This window comes from Sciurus vulgaris (assembly GCF_902686455.1).
Source record: "Sciurus vulgaris genome assembly, chromosome: 6".
NCBI classification, from domain to species: Eukaryota; Metazoa; Chordata; class Mammalia; order Rodentia; family Sciuridae; genus Sciurus; species Sciurus vulgaris.
In genome coordinates, this window is record NC_136466.1 from 44,812,685 (window position 1) to 44,833,083 (window position 20,399).

A 20,399-nucleotide genomic window follows, 5' to 3' on the forward strand; every position below is an offset into this window, starting at 1 on the left:
AAAAAAGAAATAATAATCTTCATCTTTTCTGATCATAATGGAAAGAATATAAGAATGAAAAGAGAAATTTTAAAAATTATAGATACGTGGAGACCGAACATTACATTTTTCAAAGAATAGTGGGTCACTGAGAAAGAAATTAGAAAAATACTTGAATTAAACGTAAATGAAAACACAACATACCAAAACCAGTGGGATACACAAATGCAGTACTAAGAAGGTAGTTTACAGGTGGTGTCCACATTAAAATAAAAAAAGAAGAAAGAAGAAAGATCTCACATAAATAACTTAATGATGCATCTCAAGGTCTCAGAAAAGCAAGAAAAAAAATATCCAAAACTGGTAGGAGGAAATAAAGATCAGAGCAAGATCAGAGCAGAAATAATTGAAATAGAAACTCAAAGAATACAAAGAACCACTGAAAGATTTGGTTCTTTGAAAAAAATTAATGAAACTGACGAACCTTTAGCTAGACTAAATAAAAGAAAAGAGGAAGACCCAAATAAATAAAATCTCTGATGATAACCACAGAAATTTAAAGGACCATTGAGATTATTTTGAAACACTATATGGTAGCAAAATGGAAAATCTAGAAATGTACACATTTCTGGACACATATGACCTATCAAAACTGAACCAAGAGGATATAAAAAGTCTGAATAGACCAATAACATATAATGAAATTGTATCAGTAATAAAGACTCTCAACAAAGAAAAGCCCAGGACTGGATGGTTTCACTGATGAAACGTGCCAAAACTTCAAATGCACTAACATAAATGTTCCTAAAAGTATTTCACGAAATTCAAAGGTAGCTGACCCTTTCAAAACCATTCTATAAGGTCAGCACTACACTGTTAACATAACCTGAATAGGACATATTTGAAAATAAATAATAAATAAAACTACAGACCAATATCCCTGATTTACATAGATACAAAAATCCTCATTACACATTATACATATAGTAGCACATTAATTGCACACAATATTATATACCACGATCACGAAGGTTTCACTCCAGTGATGCAAGGATTATTTAACATACACAAATCAATAAACAATACACTACATAAACAATGAAGGATAAAAATTACATGATCATCTCAATAGATGCAGAAAAAGCATTTGATAAAATTCAATATTCTTTCATAATAAAAGCACTTAACAGATTTTATTTATTTGGGTCTTCCTCTGTTCTTTTGTTTAGTCTAGCATAAGGACTGAAAGTTAATATGATAAATGATATATCACACTGAATGGGGAAAAACTGAAAGCATACAGTGAACAAGAGTGTCCACTCTTTTGGTTCTTATTCAGTACAGTACTAGGAGTTTTACCTAGACAAGAGAAAGTTTTAACTAGGCAAGAGAAATAAATAGAAGGCATACGAATAGAAAGGGAGAAAAGTCAAATGATCTGTTTGCAAATGCTAAGATTCTTTGCACAGAAAAACCGAAAGACTCCACCAAAAACCTATTCATAGAATAAATGAATTCAGTAAAGTCGGATGCAAAATCCACATACAAAAACCAGCAGCTGCTGGATGTGGAGGTACATACTTGAAATTCCAGCAAACTGAAAGGCTGAGGCAGGAGGAATACAAGTTTAAGGCCAGTCACAGCAACTAAGTGAGACCTTGTCTCAAAAAAAAGGGCTGGGGATATAGCTCAGTGGCCAAGCACCCCTGGGTCCAATCCCCAATGCCCCCCAAACAAGCAAACAGCAGCTTTACTATATACCAATACTGGCTGAGCAAGAAACCATGACAGTGATCCCATTCACAAGAGCCTCCCACAAAATACTTAGGAATAAACCTAAGTGAAAGACCTATGCAATATAAAGTGGAAAACAATGAAGAAAGAAACAGAAGATACTAAAAGGTGGAAAGATCTTCCATGTTCATAAATAGAAAGAATATTGTTTAAAATATCTACACTACCCAAAGCAATCTGCACACTGAATGCAATCCCCATTAAAATACTAATGACATTCTTCACATAACTAGAAAAACAACCCTAATATTCAGATGGAAGCACAAAAGACCCCAAATAGCCAAAGCAATCTTGAGCTAAAAGAGCTAAGCAAGAGGCATCACAATACCAGACTTCAAGACATACTACAGGGCTGGGGTTGTGGCTCAGAGGTAGAGCACTTGCCTGGCATGTGCAAGGCACTGGGTTCGATTCTCAGCACCACATGTAAATAAATGAATAAAATAAAGATCCAATAACATCTTAAAAAAAAAAAAAAAAGACATACTACAGAGCAACAGTAACAAAAATGGCATGGTACTAGCAATAATAGAGAACCCAGAAATAAATTCACATATCTACTGCTAATTGATTCTTCACAAAGTTGCCAAAAACATACAGTGAAGAAAGAACAGCCTCTTTAACAAATGGTGCTAGGAAAACTGAATTTCCACAAGTGGAAGTCTGAAACTTGACCTCTATCTCTTACCCTGTTTAAAAATCAACTCAAACTGAATTAAAGTCCTTAATATAAGACTTGAAACTCTGAAACTACTAGAAGAGACATAGAGGAAAAACTTAAAAATATTGAGGCAATGATTTTCTGAATAGGACTCCCAAAGCCCAGGAAACAAAAGAAAAAATTAACCAATAGGATTACATTAAACTAAAATGTTTCTGTATAGCAAAGAAAAAAGAGTGAAGAGAAAACCTACAGAATGAGAGAAAATATTTGCCAGTTATTCATCTGACACAGGGCTTGTATCTAGAAAAAGAACTCGAAAAACAACAAAAATAAATGAGTAATCAAATTAAAAATATGGGCAAATGATCTGAACAGACACTTCACAAAAGAGGAAGTATAAAAGGACAATAAAATAAATGAAAAATGCCTAATACATAAGTCATCAGGGAAATGCAAATCAAACCTACAAGATACTATCTCTTTCAAGTTAAAATGGTTATTATCAACAATAAAAAATAATAAATGTTGGCAAGGATATGGAAAGAAAGGATCCTTTTTAACACTGTTGGAGGGAATGTGAACTAGTAGCCACTATGCAAATGAATAAAGTACATAAAACAGATACCTGCATACCCGTGTTTACAGTGGTACTTTTTGTGATAGCTACAACAGGGAATCAGCTCAGGTGCCCATCAACAGATAAATCAATACAGAAAATGTAATGTGTATACAATACAGAGAGTATTATTCAGTCATAGAGGAGAATGAAATCCCGTCATTTGCAGCAAAATGGATGGAGATGGAGGACGTTATTTTTCTATTAAGGTCAGGCACAGAAAGAAAGTTTTGTATTTTCTGTTTCTCATATGGAAATTGAAAAAAGGAAAACAAATAATTTAAAAAGTCAACCTGAAAGAAGAGGGATTACTGGCGACTGGCAAGGGTAATGGGGGACATGGGATGCAGGATAGGGGAAAGCAGAAGGGTGGATGGACATGACCAATTTACTATGTATATATCTATATGTGGATATATCATTGTAAATCCCATCAATCAATAAAGCCCAAAAAAAAATGTAAAAATAAAAAGGAAAAGATGGATTGAGGGTAAGAGATACAAAGAAAAAACAGATGGTAAAGGAACCACATACAATTAATTGGAAAGCTGTACAAACAGAAGATGATATTTCAAGAAAGAAGGGGAGAAGTTAACAGCTTTCAATGCTTCAATGAATAAAGGATGAGAAATAAGCAAAACACACTGGATTTGAAAAGTAAATTATTCATGACTTTAAAAGAGAAACTTCGTTAAGTTGTTGAAGGTTTACATGGAAAATTAAGGAAAAAGTCAGATGTGGAGGCAGAGGCAGGAGGATCACAAGCTTAAGGCCAGCGTGGGCAACTTACCAAGTTCCTAACCACTTAGCAAGACCCTGTTTCATTTCAAAGTAACAAAAAAGACTGGGGATATGGCTCAGTGCTCCTGGGTTCAATCCCTGGTACAAAAAAAAAAAAGGCATTTGCAAAAACAGGCAAATAGTATATATTTGGACCACTTTTCCAAAAAAGATTAACAATAAGAAGAAAAAAGGAAGAAAACAATCACCTGATGGGGTTGGCAAATTGCAGGGCTTCATGTTAGGAAAAAGTTTTACTTGCTAGTATGGATAGTGCTAAAAAAGGGAAGGAAGGCTACACCAAAGACCTCTAGGGTAGTACTTTCAGTCTCACTCACCTTCATAGTATATAAAGTATTTGAAAATACCTACACTCTATTTGAGATATACAAGGATACTGTGGCATTCTGATTAGGAAACTCTTTTCTAGGGCTTTAGGTCTCAAACCCATCAAGCTAAACAAAACCAACTCATAAGAGTGAATTGTGCGCCTCTTCTTCTTGGTCCCATATTGAACTTGAGTTGGAAGAGGCGAGTCCAGTCTCAAAATGAAGATAAAAGCAATGCCCGGTCATCTACAGCCCAACTCCGGCTGTTGTCATTGCTGCTGCCTGCGGTGCGGGGAGGACAGCCATGATCCAAAGGAACCAGAGCAATTGAGGAAGCTGTTTATTGGTGGTCTGAGCTTTGAAACTACAGATGATAGTTTAAGAGAACATTCTGAGAAATAGGGAACACTAACAGACTGTGTGGTAATGAGAGACCCCCAAACAAAACATTCCAGGGGTTTCTGGTCTTGTGACTCACTCTTGTGTTGAAGAGATGGATACAGCAATTTGTGCTCAGCCACACAAGGTTGATAGATGTGTAGTAGAACCAAAGAGAGCTGTTTCTAGAGAGGATTCTGTAAAGCCTCCTAATAGTGAAGAAAATTTTTGTTGGTGGTACAGAAGAATATAATTTAAGAGATTACTTTGAAAAGTATGGCTAGATTGAAACCATAGAAGTTATGGAAGACAGGCAGAGTGGGAAAAAGAGGATTTGCTTTTGTAACTTTTGGTGATAATAATATAGTTGACAAAACTGTTGTTCAGAAATACCACACTACTAATGAGCATAACTGTGAAGTGAAAAAGGCCCTTTCTAAACAAGAGATGCAGTCTGCTGAATCACAAAGAGGTCATGGAAGTAGATCTGGCAACTTTGTGAGTCGTGGAGGAAACTTTGGAGGTGGTGGAGGTAATTTTGGCTATGGTGGAAACTTTCATGGAAGAGGCAGCTATGGTTGTGGAGGTAGTGGCAGCAGAGGTAGTTATGGAGGAGGTGATGGTGAATATAATGGATCTGAAGGTAATGGTGGCAACTATGGCAGTGGTCCTGGTTATGGTAGTAGAGGAGGCTATGGTAGTAGCGGTGGATATGGTGGTGGAGGAGGAGGATATGATGGTTAGAATGAAGGAGGAAATTCTGATGGTGGTAACTATGGTGGTGGTGAGAACTATAATGATTTTGGAAATTACAGGGGACAACAGCAATCAAATTATAGACCCATGAAGAGGGGCAGTTTTGGTGGAAGAAACTCTGGCAGTTCCTATGGTTATGGATCTGGTGAAAGTGATGGATATGGTAGCAGAAGGTTTTAAAAATAGCAGAAAAGAGCTACAGTTCTTAGTGGGAGAGAGAGTGAGTGGGAAGTTGTCAGAAAAACTTCAGGCTACTTTGAGACAGTCATCCCAAACGCATTAGAGGAACTGTAAAAATCTGCCACAGAAGGAATGATGATCCATAGTCAGAAAAGTTACTGAGCTTAAACAGGAAACCCTTCCTGTTCAGGACTGTAATAGCCACAATCTGCAAAAAGTGCAGCTATTGATTAATGCAATGTAGTGTCAATTAAATGTACACTTCTGAGGCCTTTTATCTGTTGTAGCTTTTTCTTTTCATTACATCAGTTATATTGCCCTGTAAATTGTGGTAGTGGTACCAGGAATACAAAATTAAGGAATTAAAAGGAGGAAGAAAAAAAAAAAAAAAAGAATGACTTGCATGCCTCAGGAAGGTTTTTATCCTGTTAGGAGCCTTCCAAAGTGTTTGAGCAGCCCCTGTTTCATATCCCAGAAAACATAATTCCAATTTACTGGAAATAACAGTGTCTGTCCCATAGGTCTCCTGTGCTGGTTAAATGTCTTTCCAGCTTGAGTATTTCAGCAGTGAGCACCACGATCCTATCTTTTCAGAAATTTTTAAGAGTTATCCCATTTTCTTAGTATCATTATAACTATATCACTTCTGATTATGTGGATGAACTAGTAATGTAACTGCTATGGAAACTGGTTAAGACCTGGACAAAGTCTTTTTTTTTGGTACTGAGGATTGAACCCAGGGGTGCTTAACCACTGAGCCACATTCCCAGTTCTTTTTTATATTTTGTATAATATAAAGGGTCTCACTGATGTGCTAAGTGCCTTGATAAGTTGCTGAAGCTGGCATCGACCACACCCAGCTGGACAAAGTCTTTAAATAACCTTTAGATAACAAAGTTCTCAGTTATCTTGCAGGACAAGTCTTAAGGACAGTCTGAAAGTCTGAAGTCAGTTTTTCAAGAATGAGGATGTGCTGAAGAAGTCAGCTCTCCAGCTAAGACCTTTGACATCACAAACTCAAAATAATTGCCTTCAGAAAAGAAACATGTGACCTATAAAGAGGCATGATGATCATCTACACCTATGTAAAAGAACCCTAAAGCTTCCCCTTGACATTCAATCAGTAAGTAGCTTCTTCTTTTTCCCTTCCTATAAATTCCTCCTGATACCTACCAGTTGACCAGGGAAGCAGATCTGAACTTATCGAGACTGACCTCCCTGTTGGTTGTGCAATAACACTCTTTTTGCAGTAACTAATGCCACTGTACAGGATTCTATGTGCACAGGTCAGTGAGTCCTTGCCCAGTATCTCTATTACCAGTTCCTCCTACAATCAATCATGTGTAACTTAGGCACACACAAGAATTATGGAGCCAAAATTATAGCATGGTTTCAGAGGAAAATCCAAGATAGTCCTCCATATACCCTTAGTATCATATACCCTACAAATATCTAAACTGAAGGAAGGAGTGAAGATGCAAGAGGGGGAGGAGATATCTGATAGGACAACAACCTGGGAGATATTTTAGGATATAGGGTCAAGGAATATATGTTAAAAATAAAATTTTATACATGTTTTACTGTTTACAAACAACTTTCCCCTTTATCTTTCATAATAAAGACAATTATTTCCATTCTGTTGCGCTTGAGAGAGGAGCCAAGGGCTGGGGTATAGCTCAGAGGGTAGAGTGCTTGCCTAGAAAGCACAAAGCCCTGGGGTCAATCCTCAGCACCACAAAAAAATAAAATAAATAAAAAGAGAAGTCAAGGTCACACAACTGGTGCCAGAATCATGACATAAAGACTGATCTGTTCTTCCTACTCTATCATGTTAGCAGAGGGATGGAGAAAACAAATAAATATATTTAAAACAAGACAACAACAACAACACAAACACTGCTGTGATGAAGAGAAAATTGAAGCTCACTCAGAAAACCTATAAGATCTGGGCTCCTTTTTAGAAAAGAAGAATGCACGCTTATTTACTTCTGAATGGCAATTTTAATTTCATTGAGTTCAAGCTATTGATGTGCTGACAAACTTAATGACCACCATCTCACTATTTTGCTTCTGCCAAGTGAGGAAAATTTGAGAGACCACTATTACTAAACATATGTTAAGCAGCAAAATGTTTTATGTCTATGTCTATGGATAATAATATTAAGGAACAAAAATCTTCATCTCTTCATGAATTTATTGATTCATATTAGATATTCTGCATCTCTTTGTTCTGGTCTTTGAACATTATACCAAAAAAACAAAAAGAAAAACCAAACAAACAAAAAACCTGCTGTTTTCTAACAAAGGTTAAGAAATCTTAAGATATTTTTGTACAGTTAACACTTGAATAAATTACTAGGAAATATTGTATGAACACTAGTTTGAATAATGCCTTAATGAATGTTGACCCAAGAGGCTTCAAATAGGTACAACAGGGTCTAAAGAGAGAGGTAGGAAAGTTACAAAGAAGATAATAAGGTTACCCAAAGGGCTAAGACAAATTTCAGAGATCTTCCATACTGTTTAAAGAAACTACACATTCATTTAAGATGTCTTACCATGAGATTCAAGTCCAGCTCCCTGTGCAAGCCCATTGTCATAGGACTGAAAAAGAAAAACATTATTTAGTTTAATAAGAAAAAAATATGGAATAATAAATGACTTAACAGTCGCCATTGTGGCTTTTTTTTTTTTTTTAGAAAATCTTTTATTTTCATTTCTCCTTTGCATCTTTCAAAATTTGCATTTTTCTCCACAGAGAAGTAGAAGCAGGCATTTTCCAAATACCTGTCTTTTATTCACCAAGCCAAATCACTAAATGCATGCAATTCTGAGAATAGACTGTTCAAAGATTGCATCCACATGTTCAATTTTTACCTAATAAAAAGTGCTCACCCCTATTCCTCTAACATTTGCAGTTACGTAAGAGTTGAATGAAAACATAAGGATTTTAGTGTCATAGAACTTTATGAACATGAAACAAATCTAGTGAGACAGTATGGACTTGCTGAAGGGTAAGAATGGCCTAAATTTCAATTTCCCAATATTGTTAAAAAAATCAAAACAGAATAAGAACAATAAAATTTACAAAACTCAAACCTTAGCAAAGCAACGAGAAATTCTCAAGCTTCAGATTACCAACTGTCTATAGAAAAAGAAATATCAAATCTCAGGAACCTACCTCTCAAACCTCTGATATATTTTTTTAGAAAGTGAAGGGTGATTTGTGAAAAATTATGAGGAAAACAACAGGGGGAGATGATAGGTCTGAGATTCACTTAAAGATCACTGCCTAAAAAATAAAGTTCACCCCAATACCAAAAATATAATAACCCTTGTTTTGCATAGTTCCAATCTGTACAAATTCCAGTTACCATAACTTTAAAAATAAAAAGGGTTCAAATTTCATTAAGTATGGTATATTAATCATAATTGCATAAAGTGTTAAGTTTTTCAGTCCACATGTCATTACATAAATAACAGATATGCATCATAACCAGTGACCAATTACATCCTCCTTTTCAAAGTCTGTTAGTAATTGGTCATTAAATGCTGTTCAGTTCACACAGCAAGCATGTGCCTATACTGTCTCTTTGTTTCTCAGTGACAAACCACATGCTGTTTTACAAAAATGCATAATGAAAAGAAAGGATTAGTAACTAAAGACGAAAAGTACAGTAAAGAAATAAAAAGCGATAACACTGTAAATAAACATGAAAACAAACAGTCACAGAAGAAACAGCTGTCGCTGACATGTTGAAAATGCTGCTGTTTGAGAAGTTCTAGATATGCAATCAGAAGAAATAAGTGAAGGTGAAAGGAGTTGAGATAAAAAAGGATGAAGATATTCTAGAGAAACATTTCTGACAAAAATGTAACAATCTCAAGAGATATTTCACAACATTGAAAACACAAAGAACAAATTGAAAACTACCAGAAACCTGGGAGTATGATCACTGGCCTAGACAAAAAACGCTCACTCCATATAGTCAGTTACATAATGAGAAGGCAAAGCGAGAAGGCAAAGTGCTGTTCAAACACTTTAATTCTCAGTATTACTGAGAATTAATAAACATTACATTTGTAACGTTTTAAAATTATAGTGTACTAAATATTTAATGTACTGCATACATTTGTTCTTGACAGTAAATGTTTTTTGTGCTTTGGCAAAAACTTTCAAAGGTCACAGAACAATTAGCATTTTCCCCATCAATGATTAAAATAATTTTGCATAATTTCAGTATGCATGGTTATCATTATGGTTTAGTACTTCTATGAAAATCAAGGACTGCCTAAACTGAAAGAGATCTGATAAAATACAGCACTAAATACAGGAAAGGGATTTAAAACGGTATGCAAGTCAAGGTAACAGTGCTCAAAGGGCATGACTTTTGATGAGAAAAGTCAGAAAGAAAGAGGGGCCGTCTGAAGATCATGTAATAAGAAAAACCCCAAAGAACCTAGAAACAAGAGAATCTCTTTTTTGCCAGAAACAGCACAAAACACACAACCCTTTCCCTTCTACTAAAATGAACCATCCTTTTCAGAAATCACACTTGGTTGCTCTGAAAAGCAGGTAGCCTTAAACTAGAAATTCTTTTAAGAAAAAAAAAAAAAATCCATGAAATTACTAAACACAAAAGAATATACATAAAACTGAAATACCTAAGTTTTTTTTTTTTTTTTTCAAAAAAGAACAATAAATATTATAAAAAAAAAAAAAAAAAAGTCAGGCCTCCAGCCTGGTTTTGTATAGATCTTAAGAAAACAGTCCATTTCACTCATAATAAAAGAAATGCAAATTAAAAATACACTGACATAAAAAGATAAAAGTACATTCTATTGGTTAGACTGTATGGAAACAGGTTATTTGCCTACATTGGCAGGAATACAAATTGGTCCGTCTGCTTTGGAGAGAAAATGAGATATATCTAATAAAATTACACATATATTTAGCTTTTTTGTGGTACCAGGACTGAACTCAAGGATGCATAACCACTGAGCCACATCCTTAGCCCTTTTTCATTTTTTATTTTGAGATGGGGTCTTGCTAAGTTGCTGAGGCTGGCTTTGAACCTGTGATCCTTTTGACTCAGCTTCCAGAGCCACTGGGACTACAGGCATGCACCACTGCGCCCAGACTTAGTTTTTGATCAAGCAATTCCACAATCACAAATTGATCCTGAAAGATACATCTCTAACAAAATACGCCAACATACAGGCATGAAGTTATTAATTATATCACTGTTCAGAAACTACATGCTCTATATATAAATTAGATGATATAACTATGGCATATTCTTACACTGGAGTAACATAAAACTATAAGAAAATCAAAAAATTAATGAGAATGGTCACCTACAGTGAATGGGAATAAGATGTTAAATCTGGGGGTCAAGAAGGGTTTGGAAGATGGAAGAGGAAATAAGGAGACAAACTTCTGTGACTGCACCTTTTCACTGTGACATTCAGAATCAAATTAATGCTTCATATGTTAACAAACAAAAATCAACAAACTGAAGGGGGGTGCAAAATGGAAGGAATCCAAATAGAAACAAACTTAACTGTACTTCAAATATAACACATAATTACATTAAAGAGGGAAAATACATGAACCCTATAGTGTCAGATTGAAATATGAGGTATTTACATGAACTTGTAAAAGCTGAATTAACATCCTTGAAAATTCTAATTTATAAAACTTAAAAACTTCATACTTGGGAAGTAATAAACCTAGAAAGCAGTATTTCTATTTCTTCAGGTTTTCTTTGTTACTTCTTTGAACTTAATTAAAATAAATCAACAATAAATAAATAAATAAATCTTAAAATTTAGTATTTCAGTCAGACTTCAGTTTTACATATGAGATGGAACAGGGCAAATAATAATTATGGCTGAGACTAAGCTTTCCTCACTACTGCCAATAAAAAGATTAAATTGTCCTGTGTGAAAGAACAGCAATTTTACTTGGTATTAGTCTTAAAATAAACGTAAAAATAAACTTAAAATAAAACGTAAAATAAACTTAAAATAAAACATTGACACACACACACACACACAAAAAGTATTAAATTTTAATGGCTAAGGAGTTGATCTGCTCTTTACAACTATTTCTACACAGTGTTCTGATACATGAGGTACCAAGAAATCAATCTTACTGGCTTTACTTCCAAATTTTAGGTGGAAAGGATGAGGCATACATTATTATTGCAGTTCTCATATACCAGCAATAATAACCTAAACTACTCAGTGTCATTAACATAACTCACCATGCTTCTTCTAATATAGGTGATGGCCTTTTTCATATCCATACCTGACCAGTTATTCAGCATATAGCAAATACAGGAAGCACAATACACAAATCGCATGTCATTTTCACTGCCTTCGGGTACAGCACAAAAACTGAAAATTAAAACAGTAAGGTGATTTTCTATTAATGCTGGACTACAATTTTTTTGCAAGGGGGTTAGAAAAAATTTTTCTGTTAGATTTTGTGTCTTAACAGAAATATCTATCACTCATTTAGAAACCATGTTCTACTTGTCTGTAAATTACAGGATTATTAACTGAATAAATTAAAATGATCTCTAAGTCAACATTCTACTTCAAAGTTCTGATACCTGGGTGGTATTATACCCTACCACGTTACTTTTTCCCAGATGCTACCATTCAGAATAAGTTTATTTACTCCCAAGGAGGGAAGTTGAAATACACTGATTTGAGAAGTAACAGTAGAAAAAGTAGAAAGGAAAATCTGGGTCCTATTGGGCAGTAAGAAATTCCTAAGCCCATGTTTTGCTATGTAAAATTTGTTCTAAATGTACATACAGATAACTATTAATTGACCACATTGTTTTAACTTTTACACATCTAATTAGTTTCTGAGAGGTAATAATATGTGTTCATGGCTATTCTTTATGAACAAAGGTGGCAGTAATTGAGGACAATAGTAAAATATTAATCACACATTCTGGCTGAAGTATTATAATATTTCCTATGAATGTCATTTTATTCTGTAGGTCTACATTAATTTTTCCTGCACCAGGAGCAGTGTTTTGAAAAAATATTAGTAGATGAATACAAAGATGTAACAATACAGCAGGATTTGTTTGCAAAGTCTTCTTTAAACTGCATCACTGTATCACTTTGCAGACTTAAAAACTGTTTTGACTTAAAATTCTAGAAAAATTCTTTAGATACACCATACAAACTACCAAATATTAGCACACTACTTTTTCTTTTTCTTGGATTTTAATTTGGTCTTTATTACATGGTTACCACCATTACAAAGTAATATCTAAACAACAGGGAACAGTCCAAATTACATGGAGTTTCAAAAATCAGAATGATTATAAATCTAATCTAATTTTGTATTCTGAAAATAATTATTTATTTTCCCTTTTTAAATTTTTATAGACTGCATTTTGATTCACTGTACACAAATGGGGTACAACTTTTCATAGATATGGTTGTACACAATGTAGATTCACACTATTTGTGTGAACATACATGTACATAGGGTAATAATGTCTGTCTCAGTCCACTATCTTTCCTTCCCCCACCCCTACTGCCCCATTTCCCTTTACACAACCCAAAGTTTCTCCATTCTTCTCTTGCTGTGCCCCTACCCCCTGCCATCCCTCCCCTTGTTACGTATCATCATCCACTTATCAGAGAAAAACTGCAGCCTTTGGTTTTTTGGGCTTGGATTATTTCACTTAGCATGATACTCTCGAACTCCATCCATTTACCAGCAAATGCCATAATTTTATTCTTCTTTATGACTAATATTCCTTTGTGTATATATACCACAGTTTCTTTATCCATTCATCAACTGAAGGGCATCTAGGCTGGTTCCACAATCTAGCTATTGTGAGAGCAGCTCTAAACATTGATGTGGCTGCATCACTGTGGTATGCTGCTTTTAAGTACATTGGGTATAAAACGAGGGGTGGGATAGCTGGGTTCTAATGATGGATCCATTCCAAGTTTTCTGAGGAATCTTCATACTGCTTTTCAGAGTGGCTGCAAATTGCACAAATTTGCAATTCCACCAGCAATGTATGAGGAGCACACTATTTTTTCTACCCTTTGAAAATGTCATGTTCATCCATTCTTCCATATTTTTAAGGAATGTTTGGACTAAACGTATACTTGCCTCCAAATATCCGCTTTTTTCCTATGGAAGGCAAATTAAAAATGAAGTGAAAAAGGAGTTGTGCTATTATAAAATTACTATCATTTTCATTCACAAAAAATTCCCGCATTACTTTTTTGATTAAGCACATAACTATGTATTCAATAAACTTTAAGTAGTTCTAAGAAGAGTACGTGATCCTCTAAAGGTCTAGTTAGTATTATATCTCTTTTATTCCACAATATTTTTATTTTAAAACAAACAAAAAACAACAAGGAATGACTCATACCTCCCATCTTCCAGCTGAAGGGCTCTTAAGCCTGCTAAGCAAGCTTCTTTATTTACTCTGCTTAAGTCATCTCCAAGAATAACTAAACATGAAAGGCCAGTGTAGGTCATTGCTATGTGGCCACTATCATAAGGATGAGCTGTTCCAGGATTCTAAATTTAAAAATATATCAATTAATGAATTGAAATGAAAACTTCCTTCATTAATTAGCTTGACATGAAGTGTTGTTAATAAACAGTAAAATTAAATGTTGTATATACTAATTTGTATAGACATCCAACTGAGAAAAATAAACTCACATTAAAAAAATTTTTTTCCCCTCAGTACTGGAGATTGAACCCAGGGGCACTCTAACACTAAGCTATAACCCCAACTCGCTTTATTTTTCATTATGAGGCAGGGTCTTGCTAAGTTGCCAAGGCTCCCCTTGAATTTGTGATCCTTCTGTCTCAGCCTCAGCAAGTCACTAGGATTACAGGTGTGTGCCTCTATACCCAACAAAACTCCTTTTTAATATATATTTCGGTATAAATATGATCAAATACATTTCAGGCAACACAATGTTTAAATTTATCTCAGGGCCCTCAAAAGTTTTATAGAAGTAGTTATGAACTTCATATTTAATTAAATTTATTACTTATAATTTAAGTCTTTTTGGAAGGGGGTACTGGATTGAACCCAGGGCCTCCTGCAAGCCAGGTAAGAGCTCTACCACTGAGCTACATCAACAGCCCTTTTTATTTTATTTTGAGACAGGGTTGCCCTAGCTGGCTTTAAACCTGTGATCCACACCAGGCTTGTATACAGTCTTTTAAACAAAAAAGATTTATAAAAGAAATAAAGACTTTTATACAGCACAAATGTAAATTAAATACTAAAGTAGTAATCACATAACAATTTTTAAAAATACAGTTGAAAAACCTAATCATTCTGTTCCTATGTAAGTTTAATTATTTGAGTCTCTACTAAAACACTAGTACTTAGGATAGCAAAAACCAAAAAAATGCAAACAAAAACTCAAAATACTAAAATTAAAAAACTGGAAATAAAATACTGTTAACTTGAAGTATGTAGATATTTAGAATTCAAGCAAAAAGCATTTTATGAAGCCTATGTTCTTACACAGGGACAATTATTAGACTAGCACAAAGACGGGAAATCAGACTTAGAAACCAAAATATGTGTGGGATTAATTTGACCTGACTTAACTGCTTCAATAAAATTAGTTAATTTTATTGAAAAGCTATAAAAGATTGTTTAAGTTCACAAAACATGTGACTTCTTATAAGAAATCCTATAAAGACCCTGAGAGTTGGCATTGTCATAGATAAAATCTGAATTTAAAAATGGTCATGGGGAGTGAGGTTGTACCTCAGTGGTATAGCACTCACCTAGCAAGTGTGAGGCTCTAGATTCTATCCTCAGTACTACATAAAAATAAATAAAATAAAGGCATATGTTCATCTACAACTAAAAAAAAAAAAAAAAAAAAAGTTATGTTGCTGGGTGCAGTGGTGCACTGCTGTGATCCTAGCAGGGCAGGAGGATTACAAGTTTAAAGGCAGCCTTAGCAACAGTGAGGCACTAAGCAACTCAGTGAGACTGTCTCTAAATAAAATATAAAATAGGGCTGGAGATATGGCTTAGTGGCTGAGTGCCCAAGTTCACTCCATGGTACCCCCACTCCCCAAAATAAGTTATATCAAGTAACTCTATATGCCACAATACACAAAAGCATATAGTTTTATAATTTCAAATATTCAGCTGATCTTAATTGGTTATTTTAAAAAGAACACTTCACTTGAAAAATATAAAATTTCCCATTAATTTCTCAGATCAAGAAAGTTTTCTTTTGAGGCCGGGTGGAAGGTGGAGGTATAGATCATTAATAGAGAGCTTGCCCGGCAAGTTTTAGACTCTGGGCTTGATCCCCAGCACCCAAAAAAGGGGGAGATGAGGAAGAAAGGTTTACTTCTGATAGAATGAGTATATTCTTAATTCGTCTTCCCATAGTTTTCCCTTCTGTTTGTTAGGGTTCACCGAGTACTGTTTTAAATACTGGAAAATTAACACCATGACTTACATGACTTTCTTGTATAACAACTTTCTGTGGTCTCACAGAGAATAAGTTTGCGTAATGTTCAATAAACTTTAAATTCAGGTAGTCATTGAATTAGTCACAATAGTAAGAGAGGTTTTAAAAAAAAACTGAAATTTTTGTGTGTTTATGTAATTCTTACAGGAAGGGGAATACGATTTTCCTTTAAGAGGTTTCAGTTTATATTATACATTATTAAATAGCATTTAGCCTGATTAAAACCTGGAAGTCTGGTTCTCTCTGAATAATTTCTTAGTCTTCTTTCTCACTAAAATCTTCTACATCCCTTCTCCTATCTTCTGACCCAAAAAGAACTAACCTTTGATGGATTGAACGGAATACCCAGGTATGAAGAGCCTCGGAAACCACAGCGATTTAGATTTGATCCTAGAAAATAAAACATATTTAAAATACACCTTATTTTTGTAGAGTTTAAAGCAGTTTAATTATACAATCTTTCAGAAAAAAAGTATTTTAGTACCAAAGCTTTGTCACTGTCTCCATTTTCATGCTAGCAAATGTTAAATGCTTACCATGTGCCAGGTCCATTCTAAGTGCTTTCTGGGAACATCCTCATTTAATTTCTATACCACTTAGAAACAAAATAGTGATTTCCTACTATGTACATTTATTTATAGCCTATCTTACCGCACACAAAATGCTTTTGTACTTCTCCTGTATGACCATTTTTCATTTGATCAACATATTTAATCCCACTTTATACAGAATGGAAAACATTCATGTTCAAAACAACAGGTCTAGAATCCTAACTTCCCACTCAGTGTTCTTTTCTTTTTCTTTCTTTTCTTTTTTTTTTTTAATTGCCTTTCTTTTCAGGGGTAAAACTGGGAAATGAACTCAGGGGCATTTTACCACTGAGCTACAACCCCAGTCCTTCTGAGACAGGACCTCACTAAGTTGCTGAAGCTAGCCTCCAACTGTGATCCACTTGTCAGAGCCCCCTAAGTCACTGGGATTACAGGTCTGAGCCACTACACCCAGCTCAGTTTCTTTTACTTTAACACACTGCTTATTTACACAAGAGCAAGATAAGGTATGAACTGCTCTAGAACCAGAGAAAACATGTACTCTGTATTTCAGTATTAGACCTTTGTTCTAGGTTATGGCTTTGAAGCATATAGAGTACTATAAGTTAACCTTTAAGTCTCTACCCATTCAAGGTATATTTATTCATACTTTTTTTCTGTTTAAAAAATTTTCATTTTTCAAGACATTAACTGGAATGAAAGTTGGGAATTTAACAAAACAATTGCATCCATAATAAATATGGTTTTGACAGCTATTAAAAAATAATTCTGACAGAATGGATCTGGAGACTACAAATGAACTACTAAAAAAACCTGATTTAAAAATATGCTCTGATGTGAGGAACTGCTTTAATATCTCTCTTTACTAGTTCTTGACTTGTTCAGAACAACTGTTTTTCACTCTCCTGATTCTTCAAATCAGGCACTGTACTTTATTTAGCTTTCTATTGCTTGAAATATTTGGAATAGTTGCTTATGCATTCTTTGGACAAATTAGGACCCATTGAATTTAAAACTCTCCATCAATTATCTTCCCCCATTAATCTTTTTATTTTAAAAAGATATTTATAGTGAAAATGACTAGTGAACATGGTTCTCTTATTTTGCTAAAGACTTAAATTAAGCCATTAAGACTTGCTGATGCATAACAAAGTCTTAAAAACAATTATATACTCTGACAAAGTCACGATTTGTATCTGAGAACTTACTTCAAATATGAGATTATAAGCATAGAAATGGGTAATAATGGTGATAATCTGCAGTATAATAATGGTGATAATCTAGAAATGACATAAAAGTCCAAGTATATTATATTAAGTATATTAAGTATATCATGCTGTTATCCACTAAAAGGAACATTATGCTCCTATTTAAAACAATTATTAATAAAACTATATAGCAACATGGAGAAATGTAAGAGAAAAAGCAGGATACTAAAGTGTGTCTGCATTATTATTTTTATAATGTAGCAAATGATACATTTTTCGACAAAGTCTGGAAGGGAATAAACAACACAATTTAAGTGTGTAGGATGATATGAACAACGGTGAATTTTGTCCTCTGTATTAGTCACTGTTTCCATAATAAATCAGCTCAAACTCAGCAACTTTAGGCACTTACTATCTCTCAGTTCTGGAAGGGTAGAAGTTCAACACAGGTTTTGCCAGAATAAATTCGAAGTGTTGGCAGGGCTAAATTACTTACTGGAGGTAGTGTAGGAATATTTGGTTTCCATGCTCATTCAGGCTGTTAGCAGTAGGAAGGTCCTAGCAGATATGGGACCAAGGTTTCTACTTCTTTGCTGGCTAAGGCTAGGGACTCCCCTTAGTGCCTAGAGACTCTCTTCCCATTTCTTGCAAATGAATTCTTAACAGAGTTGACAGTAAAACTCAAATCCCTTCCATGGTTCTCTGGCTTTCTCTTTTCTCTTTCACTACATTTTCCATGACTGACTCCTCTGCTGCTCATATGATTATACTGAGCCCACCTGTATATATTTATCAACCATGAATAATCTCCACATTTCAAGATCAGCTAATTAGTATTACCTTAATACCCATCTGCAAAGTCCCTTCACAGCAGGGCCTAGATTAGTGTTTGGGGAAAAAGAATCTTGTGCAGTTAGTATCATTTGAAAGCTGCCTAAAACAGCCCCCAGATCGAATCCCTTTATCCTTTGTTTAAATCACCCTAAAGTTGAGAGAGGGGCAGTGTCAAAAGGTGTATTTTCCTGTAAGATATATAATCAATCCCCCACCCTCTGCCACTTAGGATTGCCTTTCTAAAGGTTCTTCTTTCCAGCTACCAACCTGTTGAAACTTCTTCATAAAAATCTGACCCCATTTCTATTTTTGATGGAAGAAAGCTCTAATTCCATCTTTTGGGTCTGAGTTTATGCTCTCATTTGGAAGCTTATATTGATTCCCCTGCTGAATTTGACAATTCTGCAAGATGTTTTACATAGAGGCAAACATGCAGTAAGAATTCAATGAAATATCTGTTTGAGTAAAATATCACTTCCTTAGATGTAAATAAATAATGGCATTTGTTTGCTATTTCTGAATTTTAGTCTTTTACATTAATAACATTTGTGAAAAGCAGAAATATTAATGTTCAAAAACGCCATATAAGGATAAGAGACTACGGTATGAACTCTTGGAATCAAACTCGGGATCTTTTTTTTCCCGAGCACTATGTTTTTTGGACATGAAGAAAAACCTCTCTGAGCTAGTTTCTTCCATTTTGAACTGGGAACATTGCAAATATAACCCTTGCAAGGTTCTTGTAAGGGTTAAAAGGACATGTTTAGATTGTACTTTAGCAATGACCAAGGCTTAATATACAGCAACCATTTAAAATCAATTACATTTTATCAAAAATGAAATAAGAATTAACAGTTTTACCATAGGAAAATATCTTTAAAGTAAAAATAACTTTTCAAAAATAAGAGTGCATACTGTCACTATGAAAAAAAACATAATCTTAAGCACCAGTCACAGTATATGGAAAAAAATGTATATTTCTTGCCCTCTTCTAATCTGTCTATGGTCTACAAAGCTGGAAAAATGAAATTGTATATTTCAGTATAAGTAACAGCAACAAAAAGAGATCTTAACACTTCTTAGGGAATTTGATTAACTTTAAAAACCTAAGAACCCATGAAAAATTATTTATTAATCCTATTTAATTCTAATTAAATCCTAATTTTTTTAAATGGTGATAAGAGGTAACATTTTTGCCACTCTGATTCATTAGGCACTCCCTTTTGATTCCTGTCAAGATCTGTTTGCTATTGTGCTAGTAATAATTCTAGTAATCTAACCTTTTCATGATATTGACTAAGGTATAACAGCAATTCACTCTAATCCAGGTTAAGTTTAAACTTCTTTGGAGGTTACTAATAGCACCATCTAGCGTTCCTACTCAACAGTAGCACAATGAAAGTTCCTATCTGGTGGGTCTGTCTGCCCACCAGAATCAAACACAGGAGTTTGAAAAAATATAGGTACCTCTTGGATCCTATCCAAGGCTTGCATAAAAACCACAAATGTGGGGCCTGAACAATCATATTTTAAAAAACAATTGATAACCACTGATTTAATGAATGTACCCTCTACTTTCTAGTCTTTATGAAGGTAAACTAGTTCATGAAATATGTTGTTCTGGTGGCAATCTATAATAAAGTGACTTGCTGGACGTGCTGGCACACACCTGTAATCCCAGTGGCTCCAGAAGCTGAGGCAGGAGGATCATGAGTTCAAAGTGAGCCTCAGCAACTTAGTGAGGTCCTAAGCAACTTAGGGAGACCCTGTCTCAAGATAAATAATAAAGGGCGGGGTTGTGGTTTAGTT

At 34.6% G+C, this 20,399-nt stretch overlaps 1 protein-coding gene and 1 pseudogene across 3 annotated transcripts in view; one reads left to right on the forward strand and one right to left on the reverse strand.

The window, feature by feature from the left end:
* Window positions 1–20,399, reverse strand: part of PGGT1B (protein geranylgeranyltransferase type I subunit beta) — a 60,671-nt gene that overhangs the window by 19,918 nt on the left and 20,354 nt on the right. For both annotated transcript variants that reach the window (XM_079143904.1, XM_079143905.1), the window contains 4 exons: window positions 16,320–16,387; window positions 13,903–14,054; window positions 11,746–11,878; window positions 8,035–8,080 (listed from right to left, as the gene is read on the reverse strand). In XM_079143904.1, the coding sequence (XP_079000030.1) occupies window positions 8,035–8,080; window positions 11,746–11,878; window positions 13,903–14,054; window positions 16,320–16,387 (399 nt within the window). The remainder of the gene's footprint in view (window positions 1–8,034; window positions 8,081–11,745; window positions 11,879–13,902; window positions 14,055–16,319; window positions 16,388–20,399) is intronic.
* Window positions 3,521–8,024, forward strand: LOC306663545 (heterogeneous nuclear ribonucleoprotein A3-like; annotated as a pseudogene). The gene is made up of 2 exons (XR_013766675.1): window positions 3,521–6,196; window positions 6,235–8,024. The product of XR_013766675.1 is annotated as a heterogeneous nuclear ribonucleoprotein A3-like (transcript).